Source organism: Herpailurus yagouaroundi, unplaced genomic scaffold (genome assembly GCF_014898765.1).
Source record: "Herpailurus yagouaroundi ecotype Mexico unplaced genomic scaffold, PumYag 202, whole genome shotgun sequence".
NCBI lineage: Eukaryota > Metazoa > Chordata > Mammalia > Carnivora > Felidae > Herpailurus > Herpailurus yagouaroundi.
Genome location: NW_024412433.1, coordinates 13834064 through 13859074, shown reverse-complemented (window position 1 = coordinate 13859074; position 25011 = coordinate 13834064). Strand labels below are relative to the sequence as shown.

Below are 25011 nucleotides of genomic sequence, written 5' to 3'. Positions count from 1 at the left end.
TTCATCTCCATGTGACTGCTTCGGTGAAGGGACTGGGCAGCACCACCCACTGGCTTTTAAGGATCTGCCTGAGAATGACACACATCACTTCTGCTCACATTTCAAAAGCAAGTCACGTGGTCAAGTCTAACTTCAAAAGAGGCAGGAACGTGCACTCCTACCACAGGTTTATAGAGCGTACGGATGGAATATTTGTGAAGAGTCCTATTAAATACCACAACCCTTAAGATTCTGATTCATTCTATCTTCCCCAACCATTCTAGTGATCTAACTTTGGAAACCCCTGGCCCATCCAATTGATCTTTGGAAGAACTGCCTGGCTGCTGGTTGAGTTCTTTTCCTGCCTTCCTGAAAAGGCACTGCAGGGAGTGAGTGTAACATTGCGTTAGCAGACGTCCAGCAGTGAACCACTTTTAGGAGCAATTCACCCACTCTTCAAGAGGGAACCAAATGCAAAGGAATTGTATTTTTTATTTCTATGAACAACAAAATACATAATTTCACATCCCATTGCTTTTGAGAGCACATATATTACAAATAAAGGAACTCCACAAACTTTAGAGATTAGTATTTATCAACATGTTTGTACACATACACAAATATTTTAATATAATGGTATCTGAAATGTTATTCATATAATTTTAGCACTGTCATAAGTATTAACTAAAAAGGCTCTTTTAAATTTGGTAAAAACCATATATTTTACAATCTTCTATTTACATTTGGAATATGCTTAAATGTTACAAAAACATTCACTTTGACCTTTAAAATATGTGTACTAGGACTTGGTATTGAACATATTATAACTGACAGCAAACTTAGGGTTTGCTTTTGAGCTACACATTCGTTGGAATTTCACGGCAAATATTCAGCTTGGCTTGATCAATGCTGCTCAAAGGAATAAAAAAAATCATAAGAAATGTGCAAAGCCGAAAGCTGGCGAAATTCTCAAGCTAGCGAGGTAAAAAAAAAAAAAAATATTAATACTATAAAAACTTCAAATAAATTAAGTCTTTCTCTTCCCCGAGATGAGCTACAAATTCAGAAGGGTCCCTTCGAGGCGTGTCTGATGCAGTAGACCTCCCTTCAAGCGTCCTCACTGGCTGAGATGGAGACAGTGGGTAAAGGGGGAGCCGGCCTGCTAATTACTCGAGGACAGGTTCGCTCCGCTCCGCGCTTTGACGGGTCGTCCCTGCACATAATCTTGACAGGACAAAATACAACAGGACAAAACAGAGCGAAGATCAAGAGTTTCATGTTAATATCACCAAACGCGAAATTAAAAGCCAGAACAAGGACCTTTTTCTTCCCCACAAGGATTCTGCAAGCTTTTGCAAATGTACTTATTAGAGTAGTTCTGAAGAATTTTTTTTTTTTTTCCAAGCCCCTGCCGTCAGCATTGTGGCAAGATTTAAAATAGCTTCACGGCATAAGAGACTCTTGAAGACTGAGAATAAACTGAGGGTTGATGGGGGGTGGGAGGGAGGGGAGGGTGGGTGATGGGTATTGAGGAGGGCACCTTTTGGGATGAGCACTGGGTGTTGTATGGAAACCAATCTGACGATAAATTTCATATACTGAAAAAAAATAGCTTCACGGTACTCTTCAGCTATCACATATGAATTTATAAGTGAACCGCTTTATGATGGTATCTGAATAATTCCAGAATTTTACTTTACTTTAAAAGTTTGTAATTCATATTATCATCTACAAGAAAGGGAAGCATCTGAAAGGTCATTTAAATGTTTGCATTAATGGAAATTCAATGTACGAAAAAAAATATACCTTGACCTGACTTTGAAAATAATATTAACGTGTCAAATAATACTCTCCTGTCAGATCTGTTCAAATAATGAAATGTAAATATTACAGTAAGAGTAGACCCCCTGGACATCTCTAAGATGTATCTCTGTAAAGAAAAGACTTAATGAATATTTCAAATTTCTAGTTATGAAGATTTTCCCACTAGCTTCACAAATTACTGTGGTTTAGCTCTAACCTTCTTCTAAGACAGATTAACACTTCTGTCTGCACAAGGCACCAAGCATCTGGGTACCCTATACTGCCAACAAATTCTTACGATCAACGCCACAAGTTCTGTGCCAGTAATTTGGGAAATGTGTGCATAAGGTATCTGAAGCTCCCAGAACAATATGACTTTGCATCTTGCCTCCTTGGCACTGTGGCAGAGTGGATCTGTTCCTCTCTCTGTACTTTATATTTGAGATCCATTCCCGCTGCTGACTTCACTATGCTGTCGTCCTCACCGCTGGAGCCAACTCCAAATGAGCATCTTATATTTATGTTTCATCCAGTTACTTACATGTATGTCTCACGCCTCCGTTAAAGGACGCTTTGATGTTTTGGCTACTTATAAAATAGTGTGGCGTTCCCGGCTGCCTATAAAGGTAGTTATTGTCTGCCTGTCATTTAGCAACTCCAACTGCTTTATCTCGTCTATCCTTTTTATCCTCTTCCATCTCATTCCTTACACTGACGTTTCTTTCACTAATTAGGTGGCTTTAGGATACCCTGTTAGCTGAGATTTTTCTGGACACTCTTGGAATGAGTTGCATAATTAATTCTATTTCTTTCTTTTTGTTAATTTTTAACAATGTTTTATTTTTTATTTTTGAAAGAGAGAGAGAGAGAGAACAGGGGAGGCCAGAGAGAGAGAGGGAGACACAGAATCCGAAGCAGGCTCCAGGCTCTCAGCTGTCAGCACAGAGCCTGATGAGGGGCTCGAACCCACGAACTGTGAAATGATGACCTGAGCTGGAGTCGGATGCTCAACCAACTGAGCCACCCAGGTGCCCCAATTAATTCTATTTTTGTTTTTCTAAAGTTCTGTATCTATTCTAACCCTTCCTTCCTTCCTTCCTTCCTTCCTTCCTTTTCTTTCCTTTTCTTTCGCAGCAGGCTAAAGTTTATTAGAGTATAAGATCAAAAGGAAGAATGGTAGGAAAGCTTTCAGAGAGGGGACATTCAAAAGTGAATGCCCACTATTTCTATTTTTAAAAGTTCAATGGTAGAATTTCTCTCTTCCCTGTAATTATATATGTAACTTTTCCCAGAACATGTCATGAGTATAAAAGTATGTGAATGTATTCATGCATTACAGATTATGGTTTGCTCATGCATTACAGGATTATACTAAAATTTGACTACTCTTCCCTCCAGTACACTTTGAACCCAATCATTATGGCCAGGTGCCTTTCATTAAGGAAAATTGAGAAAAGAAGCAAATAATTTTTGTTGTTGTTGTAAATCTGAACTGAGATAAATACCCATTTTTTAAAATACTGTGGACTTTGTAGATCTTTATCACTGGCTATTTCTGATTTCAGGAAATTGTTCATTACAACCAACAAGTAACACTTGTCAGTACTTGCCATGACAATAGCTTCTTTTGCTCTAGATAACTTATGTTTTGCTATGGACAATTTATACTTATGATTGATAATTATCGATTAACCAGTTCTTCCTCTAGACTCTCTTTTACAGAGCTAGGAGTTAATACTTTGTCCTCATTTCAATCTAAGGTGGAAATGTAGTAGAGTAAATCAGTTTTAAGGAAAACTTTTTTTGAAGATACCATGTACATGTTACAGGACACATATTGTAGTCATTGTCCCATATATAAATACTGATGTGACAAATTTCCAGGACTGGGAGAAAGTCGATCTTTCCTGCTGACAAATCTGTCTATTTTACTGAATAATATGATCTGTGCCATCCATCCATTTCTTTTCTTTGTGTCAATTTCCAGGAAGCACAGAACCTTTGTTTTGACTTTGCTTCTTTTAGCAAAGGTTTCCTGGGGAAAAAAATTATTTTTCTCTCCTCTTAATCACCTGGTTCTTGTCTTTGTCTCTTTTGTTTGTTTTATTTTGTTTTTGTTCCAATTTGAGGTATACGGAACCTCTGTTTAGGATACGAATGAGCTCAATCAAATACACTTTATAAATTGGGGGAGTATGAATTTTCTTTTTAAAAGCTAAGTTGTTGGGATGCCTGGGTGGCTCGGTCAGTTAAGCGTCCTACTCTTGATTTTGACTCAAGTCATGGGCTTAGGTCATGATCTCGCGGTTCTTGAGTTGGAGCCCTGAACTGGGCTCCATGGCTTGGGATTCTCTGTTGTTCCTTCTCTCTCTGCCCCTCCCCTGCAGGTGTGTGCTCTCTCTCTCTCTCAAAATAAATAAATAAAATAAACTTACAAAAAAAGCTAAGTTGTTAACTTTGATTGGCAAGCTTCCCCCCACCCCACATCAACCTATCTTGAAATGGAAATAAAGTTCTTCTAATGAAACACTCAGAGAACACTAGTCACTATGGAGATGTCTGGGGAATATGAACAAGTAGGAAGGGGTAGGCAGACTAGAAGGCCACAAAGGACAGTGTAGACATAAGGAAAGAAAAACATACCACTTTTGCTTATAGTACTGAGGGAAATACTAGACACAGAGGAACAGAAGCTGTACAGACACGGACCGTGACAAAGCTGTCAGGAAAAAAAAGAGAAAAGCATTTTTTGGCCAGAAGTTTCAAGGTCAGATGCAATTTACAGTTGGAAACAAGCATTTCTTGACCACCTTTCCCAACTTTAAGATCCATTGCTTGTTATTTTTGTTTCACTCTCAGATGTGATCACCCCTTGCAAGCGAGGCATCCCTCTTGAGTTTTTAATTCCCATCACCTCTTAATCATCTGAAACCACTAATAATAATCCCTCATTGAGGAACCCTAGCCAGGAAGATAAATGATCTCCAACGTAAGTCCATTAACCAATGTTTTTGGCTACTCTGGAGAGTTTAAAATGTGGGTAAAAGGAGGGGTGCCTGGGAGGCTCAGTCGGTTAAGCGTCCGACTTTGGCTCGGGTCATGATCTCACGGTCCGTGAGTTCGAGCCCCGTGTCGGGGTCTGTGCTGACAGCTCAGAGCCCGGGGCCTGCTTCGGATTCTGTGTCTCCCTCTCTCCCTGCCCCTCCCCTGCTCACGTTCTTTCTCCCTCTGTCTCAAAAGTAAATAAACATTAAAAAAAAAATTAAAATGTGAGTAAAAGGAAATGGAAAAGAAGAAAAAAGAAACATGTGGGAAATGCACTCAGAAGAAAACATTCATGTGATACATTTCAGGCTTTGTGAATAGTGTGGATAGTGCTCGGCCATTTATTTAAAAAAAAAATTTTTTTTTTTAACATTTATTTATTTTTGAGACAGAGAGAGAGAGACAGAGCATGAATGGGGGAGGGTCAGAGAGAGGGAGACACAGAATCTGAAACAGGCTCCAGGCTCTGAGCTGTCAGCATAGAGCCCGACGCGGGGCTCGAACCCACGGACCGTGAGATCATGACCTGAGCCGAAGTCGGCCGCTTAACTGACTGAGCTACCCAGGCGCCCCAGTGCTCGGCCATTTAAAGAGACGAAAGGAAATGCATTTTTAGTGAGTGGCTACTATGCATGAGGCACTATCAGGAGATTATTCAAATTGTCCCCCTCCCTCAATTATTCCATAAAGAGCACATCTAACTTCTGGAGGGGGCCACGGGTAATAAGATAGATGTCCAAGTCCCGTGTGAGAGTTGATGGATGCTGGGAAGCCAAAGAATAGCGCTTGGCTTTGGACCACTTGATTATGTGTCCCTCCCAAATACCGTGATTAATGAATATCCAGATTTTGTGCACAGCTTTATAGAACATGCTGGCTACATGCCAGAAATCATGGATAACTTGCTGGTGGGGTAGAGGATCGAGTTCTACCCAGTTCTGCACATCTTCAGGAGGCCCAGCCTGTGTAGAGGCAGTCTCCATCTTGATGAGCCAGGCCCTTAGTCCTGGCGTTCCTCTGGAGTATGGCGCAGAGACCCCTGGTGGCGGAACTGTGGGACTCCGTGTCACAGCCTGGGAGTTGGGACGTCCTACATCCGGGACGGGAGTGGCAGCAAACCTAGTGGAACGTCGCCCGCTGTTCCTTACTGTCTAATAGGTTCCATCTGTTCTAGAAAACCAATAGCTCATATGGTTTGGCTAAACATATCTGAGAACTTCGGAAATCACCTGGGTTCTCATCTTCTTTTTTGTTTTTTAAATAGATTTTTCCCCAACCTGATCTCTCTTTGGAGAGGCACGGAGTGTTGTACGTGGAGGAGGGAGCAACTCAGCGCCATGGTGGTCACGAAAGAGAGGAGGCATTTACAGGCCTCCTGGCACCGGGGCTAAAATGGGCACTTCCTATGAACTGGCAGCGTGGGCCGCCTCCAGGAAGGTCTTACCTGCTCATTCATGATTGTGGAGAGTTCACTGAGCATGTCCTTATAATGGGACCTCAGCTCTTCCTGGTACTCCAGCTGATCCTCCTTGATGAGGCGCTCATTCACATCAAGGGCCTGTCCACACGCGTCTGCAAATTGCCTTTGGGGACAGCAGTCAGCAAATTAACAGCCAGCCCCAGAAAGCGGCAACGCAAAGTCGGGCCTCGGTGAGACTCTGCTGCCTTGGAGAGGGTCGGGCGGGTGGCTCCTGCCTGAAGGAGTTCCAGAACATTCCGACAAAGAAAAGCTTACCTGAATATTTCCTTCAGAAGTTTTACTTGGTTGTCAGGGTATCTCTTCGCATTGGTTTCTTCAAGGAAAGCTCGTGCGTAGGCCATCGGCCCAGCGTTAACCTGTGGGGGGAGAAGAGAAACGTCTGAGGAGAAACCCATCTCCCCCTTGGCTGGAGCCTTCTCCGCAGCTAGAAGGAGTAGCTTCCATCATGCAGCGCCCACATCCTCTCATGCTGCTGCGGGGTCCACCGATTTGTTACCTGTCTTCTCTGCTGTCCCCCCACTCAGAAGTCAGTAAGTTATTGAAGGATCCAGCTGCGTGCTATACCTCACGGTACCTTCTCTCAAACGGTCACTTGTCCCTCGTTTCACATTTTTTGTCACGTCTGCACTCGGCTGGCACCGTTATTTTCTTAATATCTTTGAAACCTAGACTCGTTTTGATTTACTCACGTTGAATTTTAATATCTGTGAAATCAAATGGGTGATGTACTACTTATTTTTTTTTTTTTCTACTCACATTCAAGTCAACACTTCACTATTAATGGCAGCCATTCGCGCGTATGCACCACCCTGGGAGTCACTGTTTTACCGGATTCCGCTTAACAGCCTGGCCTACATTCCGGCCGGAAGAGGCATTTATCAGATTTGCCGAATGAATGCACGATGCCAGGACCCACTCCTGCGCGCACACATGCGTAGGCTTCCGTTCACGAAGGAGTCCGTACCCTTTAGTGCTTATGGTCTCTTCATGTGACTGTGGGGCTTGGAAGGAATAAGGTCACAGCAGAAGGAAGCTAACACTGTATTCGAGCTGCCTTCAGATGCCCGTGCCGGCCAGGTATTGCCGGCATGGCACAATGACTAAACATTCTGGATGCTCCCTGTCGTGCCCCCCGGTCCAACGTCCACCTTCCTTGACACAGCTCTATGCTGAGAGAAGCTGTCCCGTTTGGAGGACAGCAATGGTTCTTTTGCCTTCTGGCTTAAAAAAAAAAAATTATTATTACTATTTCGAGTCAGCCATGGGGACACGGAGAAAAGGTGGGCGGGGAAGAGGCGAGCAGGTCAACATGAGGGTCGGCCTCACTGATTTGTCCTTTTTGCCTCGGGCTCCTATGTAGTTCCACACGGCATTGTTACGGGCCTGCCTTTGTTTAAAACTTTAACTCTTTGCTCATTATAAATTGTTGGCATCGCACAAATATTATTCTATCCTGGGTACTGAGGTTTTTGATGCCCACTTACATTTTGTGCCCGAGGTGAGTGCCTCACCCGAATCTCCCTGGTCCCAGCCGGGCTGGGTTTGTTGGCCACAGGGTTTCCTCTGTGTGGTCCTCTATCTGGCAGAGGTAGCCTCAGCAGCTGGCTCTCCGAGCTCTCGCTCTGTTCAACTCACTCTTGTCTCCTCTCCAGCTCCGGATCTAGGGGTGGGTAACAGCCCCTCGGTCTTGTCAGCTCCTGTGCCCACCGTGTTGTTTGTCCTAAATACTGCTTATACCTCTGCAAACAGTCCGTTTGTTCTCTTTTCTTTAATCACCCACAGTGAGCAGGCCATCTGCTGCCTTACCAGGCCCCTGACACTCAGATAAATACCGACACACATCTTGTGAACCAATAAACATTTTCAAAGGATTTGTTTCTGAACATGTTCGTGAGGCTCTTACGGACAGATATTGACGAGACAGCCGTATTTGTCATTCATTCATTCGTTCACTCATTAGATTTTCGAATATAGAATAGAGTTTATGCAGAGAAGATGGGAAAGGAGGATTTTATTTCAGCTAAACTTAAAGAAAAGAAAAAAAGGTTCATCTCCTGGTGTTCGCACTGGCAACAAAACAAAGTTTTCTTTTTTTTTTTTTTTAATTTTTTTTTCAACGTTTATTTATTTTTGGGACAGAGAGAAACAGAGCATGAACGGGGGAGGGGCAGAGAGAGAGGGAGACACAGAATCGGAAGCAGGCTCCAGGCTCTGAGCCATCAGCCCAGAGCCCGACGCGGGGCTCGAACTCCCGGACCGCGAGATCGTGACCTGAGCTGAAGTCGGACGCCCAACCGACTGAGCCACCCAGGCGCCCCAAAACAAAGTTTTCAAGACTCAGAAAAAGTTGCGGATGGTATCAGAACAGAAAAATGGCTCTCACATCCTCTGTCAGAAATTTCCAGGGCACTTGGTACCAGGTGCCACGGGCCGTGTGCGTCCCTGCTCTGGACAATGCCTACCTTCACGCTGACACTTCCTTGGACTTTGAGCTGCAGTCGGATCATGTCCACCTCGTCCATTGTGCAAAGCTGATTCAGCTCAGAAACTTTCTTGGACATCTCGTCAATGGCCACTTCGATAGGATTCAGTTCTGTGCTCGACTGGCTTATGACTTGTATTCGCTTCTTCACGTAGGGGAACAAGTGACTGGCTGCACGGAAGCAACGCGAGAGAATGTGAGGCCTGAGGGTTAGGGAGGCGTCCAGGGTACCCCTGAAGGTCCAGATGATCTTGTTATCTCTCTTTTGGAAAATGTTTATTTATTTTTGAGATGCACACACGCGCACGCACACACATACAGCGCAAGCGGGGGAGGGGCAGAGAGAGAGGGAGGCACAGAATCAGAAGCAGGCTCCAGGCTCCTAGCTGTCAGCACAGAGCCCCACGCGGGGCTTGAACTCACGGACCGCGAGATCGTGACCTGAGCCGAAGTCGGTCGCTTACCCAACTGAGCCACCGGGGCCCCCCTTGTATCTCTTTTTTATACACAGCACATTCCACCCTGCACTTTTTCTGTGTATGTGTTATTTTTTCTCTTGTATACCATGGTGTCTAATGTCTCTTAGGTTTTGGCCCAACTAATGTTGCCTGGCTTGCTCTTGTGCACCTGGCTGGCCAACATGTCCTCGTTCTATGGGCTGGATTAAGGCCTTTACAGTCTCCAACCACTGAAAAGATTACAGTTTCCCTCACAACTTATAATTCAAATAAAAACGACACTAAACCACACTAACGAATGCTTCCGTCTCCACCAAATAGCATGTTATGATCTCTTTGTTCTGATCGTTTATGATAAAAGTTCTGAAAAAGTTTCCCGGAAGATGAATGTGTCCTGTCATCTGGATGTCGCTGCTATTCTTGTATCCATTGCGCTATCCAGGACTGCTCATCAAGATTCTTCTAGAATACCCTTGTGCGTCTTTCTCCTCTGTCGGCCTGAGGGGCCCCTCCTGCGTATTCCCATTTTCTCTCTCATACTCTGCTCACCTGAACGTCTTGCTTTACTTGGCTCTCTCCTACCAGACCGTGAACCCTGAGGGCAAGAGTCCTGTTGTATTTGTTTCAGCTCCCAGAACGGCGCCCGGCACCTAGCAGGCGCTCACGGCACGTTTGCTCAGTAAGCGAGAGGCTCCCCGGCTCCTAGAGTAGCTCTAGACAGCGCTGGAAGGGATGTGGGAGGTCATCCCCTGCGTCCAGTTGACACGTGAGGAGCCCCAGCTCCAGAATGGTTTAGAATCTTGCCCCAAGCACACAATTCTGAGAGCTGCTAACCCTCAAGTCACCGGGGGTGGGCTCAGGGAGGGACGAGTGGTTAAGTTCAGAGCTGTTCCCGGGACACCGGCACCATGACCTGTGCGGCCCTGACATCTACAGGGAAGGGGCGGATGAGGTAACCGTAGGGGCGGTTTCTCTCCTGGTTGACTTCCCAAGGGGGGGACGCCAGCTCTCCCCGGCCAGCATTCCTAATTTCGCACATGTCGGGTGGCTGTCTGCGAGACTACAACCACCCCCGCCCCCCACCAGGGGGCCCGCGTTGCAGCCAGCGCTCTGCCCAGCCGCGGGCGGCACTTACTGGTCAGCACGGTGCGCCGCTTGCACTGCTCCTCTACCCCGCCGTGCTTCTTGCCCGACAGCGTAAAGGGCGTCTCGAAGACGAAGCGGTTGATGTTGTGGTGCATCTCGAAATCCGTCTTCCGGTCCTCGATTTCCTTTTCCTCAAAGAATGGTGTGACATAGGTCACCTGGATGTAGGCATATTTAGGGTCCAGATCCTTGGGGTTTACCTGGGTGGACGCGTTAACGGGGGAAGAGAGTGGTGAGCCACAGGTGCTCCGGGAAGCGAGCAGGGCGCTCTGCGTCCCCCCCGCTGAAACCCTGCGGGCCTGTCCCTGTCCTTGTGGGGAAGAACAGGCAGTCGGATCCTTTCAGAGGCTGGGTGGCCCTGGAAGCACAGAAAGAGTAACTGGCCGGACTGCGGTCAAGCAGCCAGATGGTGGCAGAGGTAGGACTGGAGCCAAGCTTTCCGATAGTGACGTTCTTCCAAACATACGCACCTGGCTAAGGCGTTTCACTTATATCCTTTCTTTTCTTTTTAAGTGTTTATTTATTTTTGAGACAGAGAGGGGGGAGAGAGAGAGAGAGGCAGAGAGAGAGGGAGACACAGAATCCCAGGCAGGCTCCAGGCTCTGAGCTGTCAGCACAGAGCCGGACATGGGGCTTGAACTCATGAACCGTGAGATCATGTCCTGAGCCGAAGTTGGGCACTTAACCATCTGAGCCACCCAGGTGCCCCTCTTTTCTTTCTCTTCTGTAGTGCATGTCCTCACTTTTGTCTAGAACACAAGCTTTTTTTTCCTTTTTCTTTTTATGTATTTTTGAGAGAGAGAGAGAGAGAGAGAGAGAGAGAGAGAGAGAGAGAGAAATAGAGCAGCAGAAGAGGGCCAGAGATAGGGGGACAGAGGACCTGAAGCCGGCTCTGCGCTGACAACAGCGAGCCCGAAGTGGGGCTCGAACTCACGAACCATGAGATTATGACCTTACACTAAGTTGAACGCTCAACCGACTGAGCCACCCAGGTGTCCGGAGAAAACAAGCTTCTTAAGAGTAGAAATATATCTCCTTGTCCTTCGATGATTCAGCCATGTACCTAGACCTGGGCTCGGGCTTTGTTGGCTGAGTGGATTAACTGGTTAGCCTGTCTCATGATTGCAAATATATTTATTTTCAGTTTCTCTAATACCTTCTCTTATCTGCAATAAATCATCCTATATAATTTCTTTACTAATTCTGCTTTGGTGAATAAGCTTCAGAAATAGCAAGGAAGACAGGCTAGGGGGTCCCAAGAAGAGCCAGGGAATTTTCAAGGTTGGAAGAGATGATTCTCAGCCTCTTTTCTAAAGATTTCTGGAAGAATTTTTAAACTTCTTCCAGCTTTCTCCATCTGTTTACGTACTCACTGCCTATCTGATTCCAGAAATTTGAGGAAGCTCATGAACTTATTTATGATGTTCCTAAAATTATACTGTAAGATGAGTATAACTGTATCTACTTTACAGATTAAAAAAAAAAAAATTCAGAGTGGTTATCTAGTTTCTCCAAGATGGATCACCAGCTGATAGAAGGTGCCATGATGGAATGAAGACTGCAGATGTCTGCCACTAAATTGGGCATTTTTCTCATCTCACTGGGAACCCTATGTTTCCTATTTAGGAGTGCCACCGTGAGGGTGATTCGAGTTCTTTCCATCTTTAAGGGGAAGGGGATCTTACCTTTCAAGCTAAGGGAGAGAGTGACGGGCACATCGTGACAATTTCTGCCCAGACCCAGGAATCTCATGCCCCGATCCCTCCAAATACCAGCTGAGTAAAAGAGGAGGGGAGAAAAGAGACCTTTTCTTTGGTGGCCCAACAGCGGCCTCCCCACTTGGGCACCAACCTGCTTTTTGAGATGCATTCCTCTGCTATACTTTTCTGTCCAACCTGTGTTGCAGACACCTGCCATTGTGCCCCCTTCTCATCCTTCCCTCGCATCGCCTGTGCCGGGCTTCTCAGAATGCCCTCTGCTTCCGGCAAACGGCTTCTCACTCTGCGATTCCCAGATCAGACATCCTTCCTCCGTGAAGCATTGCCCAGCCAAGAATGATCTGCTCAGGGAGCCCTGAACTTTCTCCCTGTGACTTAGACCTGTCTCCCGAGGAACTCCCTGGGCTCTATTTAATTAACCGTTTGCATATAGCCACCTCTTCTTAACCCCGTGTGCACCGTGAGCTCTGGAAGGAACAGTGGGCCCAATCACTTTAACCCTTAGGTTGCTATTCAAATGCAAGTAATCTATGGCAGAAATAGAGAATTTAGTAACTTGTTTCTAAGGTTACCTAAAAGTTACTCAAATAAACACACATAACATTTTTGACCAAAAAAAAAAAAAAAAAAAAAAAAAAAAAAATCTTCAAACAAAAAAAAAAAAAAAAAAAAAAAAGAAAATCGCCAACCATCCAATAAACAAACAGGCAAAACCTCCCGTGTGGTTGAGGCAGGTTACTTTGCAGTCAGGCAGAAAATGAAAACCTTAACAGATACAGCTAAAAAAACTAAAAAAAAGGAGTCAGTTATTCACATGTGCATGGATGCCGATTTTCCTTTACCTTGTTGGAATCCTGGATTATCTTCACATTGTCTGCACCAAATTTATCCGCATAGAGCTTGAGCAGTCTTTGAGAAATCTCCGAGAGGCCCGTCAGCTTAGGCTCTTTATAAATATACTCCTTACCTTCCTCCTCTTCAAAAAAGCCCTATGGGAAACGCACAACGAACCACCAGTTTTATTAGGGCACTCTAATTGCAAATCACAAACACAAACAAAAGCTATTTACTTAAATAATATAGCCAGTCTTCGGTTGTTATCCAAGCTATGGATCAGCACCCTATGAAACTGAAAGAAAAAGTAACGTAAAGAAAAAAAATATTATGTTAGAATCAGCCAATAATGAAACACTCCCCACCAGGCCAAAGACCCTCCTGAGATAACCTTACACCTGTTTTCTCTATTTGCAGAAATCCGTGGTTACACCTGCTTGCATGTATTTTGGGAGAAGAATGCCCTCATGTGGCAGCCTGGGGTAGAACACAGAGTGTGGAGTAATTTTCGGCCTTTTTCATAAGGTCTTCTTCACGTCTTTGGCACGAGCAGAGGAAATTCTGTAGGTCATGTAAACGTACCTAGAGGTACGAGTCGGTATGCACCCCACATCATGTCAGATGCAAAGCCATAATTCTCTGGAACGTTGTCCTAACAGGAATGACATATGGTAGGTATGTTCCCAAGTGCTGCTATTTTAAAAAGAACTGTGATATGTCTTCAGACGCCCGATGCAAGCATATGCAATTTCATTATTCCATTTACTTTGTGAATAGGTCTTTTACAATCCTGCAAAGCTAAAATAGGGGATCGAAAACAGTAACCATGCCATCATGTTTATGCCATAGGAGCAAGTAGGTTTCAGCCTCTGTTAATTTTATTTGTCTGGTTTGAAACGGGGGGGGGGCGACGGGAAGATTCTATCATCTGAGGATAACCAAGTGAGGCAATCTTCACATCTCCTTCTCTTTGAAGAGACACAGCATCATATTTCCTGTGGAATGCATGTGGCCTCAGAATACTGGATTAAGTGGGGAGTTAAGAACCTAGGCTCTCACGGTTTCTTCTGACTGCAGAGTTTACCTCATGAAAATGGCTTTTGAGGGCCAGGTGAAGATCCGGAGGTCAGAAAGAATCTTAGCTGTACTTTTTCTGCTTTTCTCATTTCTGACTAAAAAAAGAAATATTCATTGTATGTAAAAAACACGCAGCAAGCATTCTAATGCCGTACTTTTGGCCAACGTGAGGTGATTGATGTAAGAGTAAGGATTAAAATGCACAACCATATGGTGCTTTAAGCTCGCAAAGCACTTTTGCCAGGTTAAGTCTGACCATGTGAACAGGATACTTCGTTTCGTAAATGGGCTGTAACTGAAGACGATGAACTCGTTCATCAGCAGAGTTCTTGTCAAGCAGGTAATCGCCTGTTTCCTTGTGCGTTTCCAGAACTGACTTTGGGCTTTTCGAAGGCAGAGAAGTGTCTTGTCCAACAGTACATGTTCAGTGTTTAACACAGAGCCTGGTCTTTAGGGGAATTTCACTCTACCTTCGTTGAATGAAGAAGCAGATGAATGAAATAGTTCTTAGAGGGCATACATCTTAAAGATGTGTATTTGCACCGGGTATAACTGGAAAAGATTCCATGGATTCTAAGAAAGATGTTTTTATTGAACGATTTTTTCTTTTAAAGAATGGTCAAGACCACACGCAGCTGAATACAGGAGTCCCCTGACCCCAAACTGCTAAAAAAAGTGACTTAGAGTATTGAAAGCACAAAACGTGCTTCACCGTCATTCCTCAAGAGTTGGTAGGGGTAGTGAGGTCTGGCCCGGTTCCCACATGGCTTCCAGCCTGCCATGATTTTTCTGTCTCTGTCTTTGTGAAGACTTGTCTGGTTCAAGGTCAGAAGTTAGTGGCTAAAATCGACAGACTGACACATCAGAGAAACAGGACTTCTGAGGCCATCAACCAGAACCCCCCCAGGGCAATCGCTACAGCCACATCTGCGACTTCCTTTTCAATAAGAAAACTGTCTCCAAGTTTCAGGAAAAGATTTTCTCACCGCGTTGTGAAAACTAGCACAAAGAGACATTTTCACTGTGAATTTTTCTCCACTGACAAATTTCTGAGTCCAGGGTTAGCAGCAAGGGAGAGGTGGGAAGCAGGATCTTATTGTCATTACTCTGACCGTTGGCTCTGGTCTCAGTCATGACCTGTGACTTCCTTTCATCCCTGCTCCTTGATCTGCATGATGGAAACAGTACAGACTCAGAAGTCTAGTGGGAGGCCCCGAGAACAGTGCCTGGTACACAATAGGCCCTTGGTGTGTGTTAGTGCTGATGAGGAGGACAGCAATAACAAAGAAAAACATTCCGTGTCAGCAGAGCCATCTAAGCTCTGACTGGCATGCAGGAAAAACAGCCTAACTGAGTGTGGAGTGCTTCAAAATACACATCTTCAGCTGCTCTGCACAGCAACTACAGTTTTCCTTATTATATGAAAGGTCTATTGACGCTGATTTCAATATCTTGGTAAGTGACTGATCAGAAAGAAATTGTGATTATTTACTCATTTGGCCTGAAAATAGACACCCGTTGGGACTATTTTCTGTAAGAAGTAGAAAGAAGCTGGCGTGCAAGAATTAAAAATTTCATCTGCTGGGGCGCCTGGGTGGCACAGTCGGTTAAGCGTCCGACTTCAGCCAGGTCACGACCTCGCGGTCCGTGAGTTCGAGCCCCGCGTCGGGCTCTGTGCTGATGGCTCGGAGCCTGGAGCCTGTTTCCGATTCTGTGTCTCCCTCTCTCTCTGCCCCTCCCCCGTTCATGCTCTGTCTCTCTCTGTCCCAAAAATAAATAAAAACGTTGAAAAAAAAATTTAAAAAAAAAATATAAAAAAATAAAAATTTCATCTGCCATCTTCTGGGGATCACGCAAGAGCTTCTGGAGCCAGGTCAATGGCAGTTCTGAAAATAGGGGGAACGTGTGCTTACCTTTTACCCAGAGAAACTATCAAAGCATAGCCCACTGAGCCACAGGACACTGTCTTAGGGGAGTTTTCAATTTCCAGCTCTCTGAAATAAATGATTCATCAGTAGGGACACAGGTGATGACAACCCCAGGGCTCGTTTGTCTTTTGCTTCCGCCCCAAGGTTACGAGTAAACTGCCTTTCGTGGCAATGGGAAATGTGATCTCTGCATTTCCCTTGCTAGTTTGACTTTCTAAATGTCATGGTACAATGCGATACATATTCTGAGCAGTCGTTGTGAGGAAACAGCACATATTCCAGTTAAACAAGGACTCTGAATCAGCGCAGTTAACAACCACGAGTTACGAAACGTGCAGGCAATAGATGATGATAAAAATATACTTCAGTGGAACTGGTAACTAAAATTGACTCCTTATTAGATGTTTCTGAAGATTCTTCAGAATCCACAAAGCCCCTGCATCATTACGGGGAATGTCAAATATAAGCGCCCCTGCTATTCTACTTAAGTATTTTGAAGTTCACGAGCAAAGGAATGCATTCAAAGAGGAACCTCGTGTATAAATGTGGGTCCGAAAGTATTAAAAGGCTAAATGCTAAGCTAAGCTACAAGAATGCAGACAAACATTTTCATAGAAATACAAACCTCTCTCTCAATATATATTTTAAATACATATGTGTTATAGATCTCTATATATTTTATTTAAAAAAAATTTTTTTTTCAACGTTTATTTATTTTTGGGACAGAGAGAGACAGAGCATGAACGGGGGAGGGGCAGAGAGAGAGGGAGACACAGAATCGGAAGCAGGCTCCAGGCTCCGAGCCACCAGCCCAGAGCCTGACGCGGGGCTTGAACTCACGGACCGCGAGATCGTGACCTGGCTGAAGTCGGACGCTTAACCGACTGCGCCACCCAGGCGCCCCTCTATATATTTTAAACACAAATTATATGTATTAAAAATATAGTCTATATCAATGACTTTCATATACATGGGGAGCCAGAAGGGTGTAGCACACGACCAGAAGGTGGTTTTTCAAACTACACATCCGCCTTCTCTCCTCCTCTTAATCTCTTTTCTGTCAAGTTTCTGAGACACATCTACACCCATGCAGGCAAGATGGGGAACCATGAAATCTGTATCTTTTGGCCACCGGAATAAACAGTCCCCAAGCCTTTCATTTATATATTCCAAGAGCGTCTAGCTGATATTCTAAGTTATGCAATGGGTATTCGCTTGCTTGCTTTCACGCTAAATGTCAGGGCCTAAGTATTTCATTGATTACAGGTGGTGTTTGATCACTACTGCTGTTTCATCAGTCTGGAAATGAATACATCAGGGACACTCTGGAGGGTGCTTTATATAGGCCGCTCTGTGTAAAATTTCCACAGTCAATGACGTCAGGTGCTGCATTTGAAAATCCGTGTTATGCAAGACTTGCGTTCTTAAGGCCCCCACCATGAAAAAAAGGAGTTTCCAACTTGTTTTCTATTATCTGCCTCCTTGCAGACATAATAACTACACTAGCCAATACCATGTGATGAAAGCACTACCCACACGGGACGCTAAAATATTTACCGGAAGGCCTTAGGGAGGCAAAGAGCCTATAGCATATTGTATTCCCATAATCTTCGTAACATGATTGCAAGACATGCCAATTTGGATATTAAAAGCTGAATTTTACAGGGGCATAAAGTGCCATCATGAAAAAGAAATTATTTCTGACTACGGGGATTATGCTAATCAAGTAGTTAAGACTTTATCTTAGATCTTTAGAACTTTCATTCTGTGCACGTTCAGGGAAATGTTCAAATCGAGTTAGTATCTCTTCATCATCAAGTGTGAAGTGATGTGCACTGTCCGCTCCTGTTCAAGACATGTTCACACTCTCCACTTGGGGTCCTGGGACAGCTTTTTGAATTTCATCTGAACAGTGATGAACAAGGCTCTACATTGCCGTGTATCGAGATGACCTCCGTTAGGTTTTGTTCAAAGGGGGCTGGGGTTTGGGCTTAGAAAGTACCACGCTTAGGCATGTACCCAGGTCTGCAGATTTTCCAAAACACGTTTAGGCTTAGGTTGGAACTTTTAATGAAAGACACTTGAGAATACTGGCAGCGTTAAAAGAGAAAAAAACCAAGTGCACAGTCAGCACACGTTATTGAGAAATCTGCAAAAAGAACAAAGTTAGGTCATTTGAAAATAGCTCTTTCCAGACCTTTCCCACTGCCCCCCTCAGTCTATTTAGTACAAGGGTTTTCAAGTATTCTTTTAGTAGGTGAGTTAAGGACCCATGGCCCCAATTTTATAGACGAAGGTAGAAAATACTGGTGGGGACACGGGGAGGGCTTAAAGAATTACAAAAAGGTATGTACCGGTCAGACAATGTGTGGATAAAGAAAGAATTTGTCTTTCCAACTTAATCGACAATAATTATGTGGAATCATTTCTGTAGGTACAAAATGATTGAATATAGGCACATTCACATGGTTCACAGAATGAGAAAATTCTTCTGTGTTCCAGAGCTCTAGGTGCCGGCGTGATATTTCTGCCTCTGCTGCCTTTCCAAAATTTCTTTCTTTTCTTTCTTTCTTCTTTCTCTTTCTTTCTTTCTTTCTTTCTTTCTTTCTTTCTTTCTTTCTTTCATCATTTTATTTTTTATTTTATTTTTATTTTTTTAAATATGAAATTGATGGTCAAATTGGTTTCCATACACTTCTCTTCACATCTCAAGAGACCTACTCTGCCCTACTGGGTAAAGATTTCGCCCACTGGTCATCTTTTGTGTTGGGTATCGAGACCATCACCTCTGCTCAGAGTTCCCCACCAAAGACAGCCCTATTTCTCTACGACACTCGTATGGAAAGGAGGAGGGTCCGATCAGGAGACTGGCAGGGTGCCCATCAATGACCACTGCTCCAACCTCTAAGACTCTGACCACCATGCCCTTTATAATCAGCTGTGAGTCACAGTGGTCCGAAATGAGCAGACAATCTCCAACACTAAGCCTACTCTACACGCCCTGCAAACGCGTGGTGCTCGTATTTATCTGAATGTGCACTGGAGTGTACGTGTGGTTACGTAGGTTTTTAAACTACATCTCCCTTTGTGCAGAATGATAATACACACATAAAATAAACGATACATTTTTGTAATTCAGATAACTGGAATAAACACAATTTAGTTCGGGAAATGCCGGATGACTCCAAAATGAATGGAAGCAGGATTATCCCACCATCGTACCCAATGCTGATTTGCACACAAAAAAGTTACGGTTCAGTAAAACCATATGGAGGGAAGTGTGAGGATTATTAGGGCATGCAAATGGAGAGAGAGAGAAAACTTACCACAGCCTGGAACCATCAAGACCAAAAGAAGAAAAGAACAAACATCTGCATTAAAATCTGGTAGGAAAGCAGCATATTTTATTTCTACCTGGTCAGTATGCCTAGAATAGATATGGGCTGGAGAAACCATCAGGTGGGCAATCTTGTTTTCACGACCGGACTCTTAATGGCAGTTTATTACTTGTTCGTTGGAAAGACGGCCTGAAGGATTGTCGATGCGAATCTTGGTTAGCTGAGTGCACATCGTGTGTGCCACTTCTCTCCTGCTCATTTGGTCTGTGGCCACTCCCTAGAAACCCTGTTTTTCTCCTGCAATCCCTCAATGCCCACATTCCCTTCTCGATGGGGTGTCCTGCCATTTTTTTTTTGCTAGTTTCACTGAGGTCAAAAATTGTTTATTTTCTGCATGATATTCAAGATACCCTTCCCTTATCTTTCTCCTTCTCATCTGCGGATTCCTACGCTTTCTCCCTGCAATGTACGTATCACTTCAAATAGTTCTGCTTCTCTCTCATGTCTACGTTTAGTCTCTATCCGTGGGCCATTTCCACCTGCTTTGTCCATCTCCATACTCCTGATGCTGTTGTGCCTCAGGAGGAACATCTGAGTTGGATTAACCTGTTCATGGAAAGTGGCCAAGGGGTGATATTTTTCTTTCCAGGTAGAGAGAAGCTTATCTTTCTTAATTAAGAAAGAAGTTAGCTTTAAGCTGCCGTTGGTGATTAGAGGAAAATACTTTTTTTTTTCTCAAAAGAAATTAAAATTTGGTAGGAAAGCAGCATATTTTATTTCTACCTGGTCAGCATGCCTAGATTAGATATGGGCTGGAGAAACCATCAGGTGGGCAAAATCCATTTTTCAATGGGAAATGACCTAGAATGATCAGGCTGGATCTGACTTCTTCAGCTGCAGCCTTAAAAGATTCCGAGGAGAAAACAAAGTTATAGGCAACCCTGAGGGGAGGGAAGAAAAGGAAATGAGAGGGCAGGAGTCATCGCAACTGTGAAAATGAAAAAACGGAATGTTCGGGGTGCCTGGGTGGCTCAGCTCAGGATGCTGAAAAATAAGTGTCCTCTTTCTCTAAAAAGTTAGAAATCATTGGTTTCAACTCGATCTGTACTAAGGCCCATGGATTTCTCTATTTGTTTCCCAGTTCAGTACATTCTTGTAGACAAACACAGGACTCGTGTATCCAGAAAAATCCTCATATGTACGTAGACACACCCACATCCTCTTGATCCCCTGGCACATGGAGTCAGCCGTCTCATCGAGAATGAAAGATAAAGTTTAGTTGTTTAACAGAATTTCCAGGCCACGGAGCTTCTGGTAAACTTACCTGCCCGTAAAAGGCTACACGATAGTAGCGACCGAACAGCCTCTTCTCTGAGTTCACCACCTCTGCAACTTTTAGGTACGACCGATGAATGTCGTAGTAGAGATCTGATAATTTCTGAAACCATAAATCAAAGGGTTTCGTGACGATGATGTTGACATATAAAATAGGCAGTTTCCACGTTTGAAAACTGTAAGTAAATCACCAATTTAGAGCAGGATATTTTAACCAGCGTCTAGCTTTAGAAAACGTACCTTGAAGTCTCTCTGCTTCTCAAAGACAGCGATGATGGGTTTGTTGACGTCAGCGATGAGTTCATATCGCTCAGACTTCCAAAGAAACTCCGCACACAGGTAGAGCTGCTCCACCAGGATTTTCTGCAATTCCCCAAATCGAAAGGAGATTCAACACGATGAACACTGTGGTTCCTCCCTGAACCAGGTTTTCAAAACTGCTACAGTGTCAATTTTCTTCATAGTGGGGTTACTCTGTTTCTTATCTTTGTTATTGGCATCTACGTCCACCCTGGACATGGGGATGGTGGTGTCTTGGATCTTTCTTTTTCCATCACTGACTTAGTCCTGCAAGCTTGCTAATTTGAATCTATGAAATGCCTTCAGGTCTGTCTCATTCTTTCCATTCCACGGTCACTGCCTTGGATCAAAACCCTGTTCATTTCCCCCCAACGCCCATAGTGGTCTGCTAATAATGTATTTTGCACTCCAGTCCGTCCTATGTGTTGTTCTCCAAGCAGCTTTCTAAAATGTACATCTGATCATGAGCTCTCCACTGCCCTGAGCCTTTATAGGAACTCTAGGGTCTTTGAATGGTTGTCCAAACTCTATCTCCATCCCCACCACTGTCACGTAAGAAGTTATTTTCCTTTAGTTGCGTATATTTATACTTGATGGGTCTTATACTGAAAAACGTTCGCCTTTCTCAAGATTCTACACTTTTTGAAAGCCAGAATTGTGGGTTATTTAGCTCTTCTCCCCACCTTAACTCAATGCCTCACATATACTAGTGGTCTAATAAATGTTCAGCTGAATCAAATTATATACTCCCTAAAGGAAGTCAATTATTTGTTGGAATCTTTTCAACAGTGTCTTCGCAGAAAAGACTCTGAAGCATTATTTGAAATAGTTAATCTAAATATGTAGTTGCATTTATTGCTTATTTTCAAGGTATGCTAAATGAATATAAAACCATCTATAAAATTAAATTGAACTCTGCCCCCAAACTTGCTTTCTGTATCCTTTTTTTCAATTGATGTAACATTAAGATAGAAACAATTAGCTTATGAGATATTTTACTTACTTGATGAAGAAGCTCTATTTTCTTCATCAGAATTATTGCAATTATCAGTACTTCTTTCAATTAATGAAAAATAACCATGGTTTGCAAATCAGAAGGTTTTCTGCAGAAACTAGTGAGCCTTTCTGTACAAGTGTATTTACAAATACACTTTCTAATGCATTAAAAAAAAAGTTGTGACCAGCTCACAAAATTTTCAGTATCCCTTACTGTATTTACCAAAGGACTAGAGATTTTATATCTTATAGAAGAGCTGATAGAACACATTTGGGTCCATTTTAGAGAAGTAAAGTTTAGTTTAAGTAGTCATCAAAAATTATACTTTATCAGTGGAATCTGATATTTATATTCTCAGCTGAACTGTAGCCTGCCTTTCATTTTGCCTAAGTCATATTCTAGAGTAACTTTATTTGATTTCTGAATAAGATTTTCTCCTCCATATTTAGCTTAATGTAACAATTCAACGCATCTGTTTTCTCAGTTACTGTGCACTAGATTATATTGGTCCAACCTCATTGTACGGTGTGTCTTCCATTCCCGAATCTTCTTTCATTGCTCCTTCTTCTTTAATATTTGGTGTAATGCTCAGAAAAGCTGGCCAGCCCATAGAGAACATGCCTTGAGAGGACCAAGCAAAATCAGACATTATTATTTGAGCCAAATCCTGTTTGGGATAGAGCATGCCTTTCTTCATGGTAGCATAATAAAACCCACTCTGTCAACAAGATGGGTAGACTATGACTGTTGATAAATATTCTCTCCAAGGCAACCAATGATCCTGTTTTCTAATTTTGTATCATTTTTCAGGTGACATATTTTCTTTGAGAAGCTGGCATGGACAAAATACAGAATCTGTAGATAGACACAGTTGCAACGTTCTAGTTAGGCAACCCCTTGGAGGCTGTTTCTCCCATTTGTCAAACTGAAGACATTAGTTATCTATCTCAAAAGATGGTTGAAGGGACGCAAACATTAATACTGAGCAAACAGCTGGTATGGTCAGTGCATTATGAAAACAATGCTCATTACTCGCTGATTTTCACTCCTTTGCATTTTCTAGACACTTCCTTAAATTTTCTTAACACCGTGGCTACCAAGATCAAAACAAATATATCTGGCTCTACAGATAATATATAAAAACAGTTGATAATGGGCCATGTCCCCAGAGGAGGGATTGGAACTGAATTTGAGTAGTCAGGGACACAGCTTACACTGTCAGACCAGTCCTTGAACTTTGGCCCCATCACAAACTCACCATGCTCTCTCTCTAGGGCAGCCTGTATCACTTACTCTTGGTTTTCTCACTTGAAAACAGGAGGCAGTAATAATAGTACTTTCATTACTGAGCCCAGTGCGGGGCCTTACCTGGAGCAGGTGCTTTTAGAATTCGAGCTGATACTTTTGTGACATGTTTCCATTTTTAATAATCAGCTCATTGGCTATGTAACTAAATTATCACTCCAAAATGTGCTAAAAATTATAATTAGGATAATTACTGCAATTTAATTCTTGCATTAGAAATTCTACTTCCCTACTTTTAAAAATGAGAATATTCCTTCTGCAATTAAACATATATTAAAATATTTGACAACTGAGGAGCAGGGACATATATATCCCTGACAGAGCAGAGAAAGTCACGATACATCTCTTGCAGGATGATGATCCTTGTAATAGCTGTACTTTCTGGAGTTGCTCATATTTGCCCGTATTCTGGTTATTTGCACATTGTAGTGAAGGGATACTCTATCCCTGTGACTTGGAAACATCATAACGTAAAAGTATATTGAGGACTTCAGATATATGCCAATGGATATGAATATATGCTAGTGCATCATAAAAAATCACCTTCCTTAGAGCTTACTAAAAAAATACATTCTTTTCCCAGTGGATATGTTATAGTCCAGTATTACCTCCGGTCTAAAAGTCGGTATTTAAAATTTTTTCATATTAAAGTCTCACACAAAATTTTGGGATATAAGTTCCCACAATTTGTCAAACGGACACCTAGTTTTATCAGGTGTCTTCAGTTTTTTTTCTTTTTGTTAGAATTTGAAATAGTCTTTACAGAGCTGTATTAAGACATAAAATAGATACGGTATATATATGTCTGATTCCGATATAAAATAGGTGGGGGTGAAGGGTATGTTAGACAAAATAATGTTAATTTTGATGACTTGTATATAAAAATGAAGCTGAATAGTTAGTGTGGAGCTAGGCAGGAAGATCCCTGAATTTTAGTGTGGACACAAGCCACGATGCCAGGTGTGACCTCCTCCTCAAACTATCTCACGGTTCACTTTGTTAACTGGGCTCATATGTCCTTTTTGCAAAATCCACTGAGATTCTTTAGAAAATATATGCATTTTTAGAAGAACAAGGGATTATGTTAATTAATTAAATAAGGGATTCATTAAATATGTATACGTAACTGAAGTCCAAGTTATCTTTCGTTCAGTTATTTTGATTTTCAGATCTAAGGATTTGTTTGTGTTTTTCATACACGGAGTTTTCCACTGAATTTTGAAAGTTAAGATAGTGTTATGAAGTAGACTGCAGGTCATATCCTTTGGGTTTGAACAAGCTTTTCAATAGAAAACAGATTAAATATATTAACTATATTGCCACATTTTTTGCAAAGAGTAATTCTTTAGTGATTGTTACAAAATCTTTCATCAAACATTAAAGATGAAGTATTTTTAATTAAAGGAAATCAGTGCTATAAATTATTATGTGTTGTAAATTGTCAGAACCAGTTAACATTAAAAAAACTTTTTTTAATGCTTATTTATTTTTTTTACATTTTTTTTTCAACGTTTATTTATTTTTGCGACAGAGAGAGACAGAGCATGAACGGGGGAGGGGCAGAGAGAGAGGAAGACACAGAATCGGAAACAGGTTCCAGGCTCTGAGCCGTCAGCCCAGAGCCTGACGCGGGGCTCGAACTCACGGACCGCAAGATCGTGACCTGGCTGAAGTCGGACGCTTAACCGACTGCGCCACCCAGGCGCCCCTAATGCTTATTTATTTTTGAGACAGAGAGAGAGCATGAGTAAGGGAGGGGCAAAGAGAGAGGAAGACACAGAATCCA

General features: G+C 42.9%; 1 protein-coding gene across 3 annotated transcripts in view; it reads right to left on the bottom strand.

The window, feature by feature from the left end:
• Positions 1–451: 451 nt before the first annotated feature.
• DOCK10 (dedicator of cytokinesis 10) overlaps positions 452–25011 on the bottom strand; it is a 270818-nt gene continuing 246258 nt past the window's right edge. For all 3 annotated transcript variants that reach the window (XM_040450863.1, XM_040450862.1, XM_040450864.1), the window contains exons 49-57: positions 22435–22541; positions 20864–20986; positions 20613–20726; positions 12954–13100; positions 10383–10593; positions 8770–8960; positions 6563–6663; positions 6272–6410; positions 452–1203 (exon numbers count right to left, since the gene is read on the bottom strand). In XM_040450863.1, coding sequence (XP_040306797.1) covers positions 1087–1203; positions 6272–6410; positions 6563–6663; positions 8770–8960; positions 10383–10593; positions 12954–13100; positions 20613–20726; positions 20864–20986; positions 22435–22541 — 1250 coding nt within the window. In that variant the 3' untranslated portion in view covers positions 452–1086. The remainder of the gene's footprint in view (positions 1204–6271; positions 6411–6562; positions 6664–8769; positions 8961–10382; positions 10594–12953; positions 13101–20612; positions 20727–20863; positions 20987–22434; positions 22542–25011) is intronic.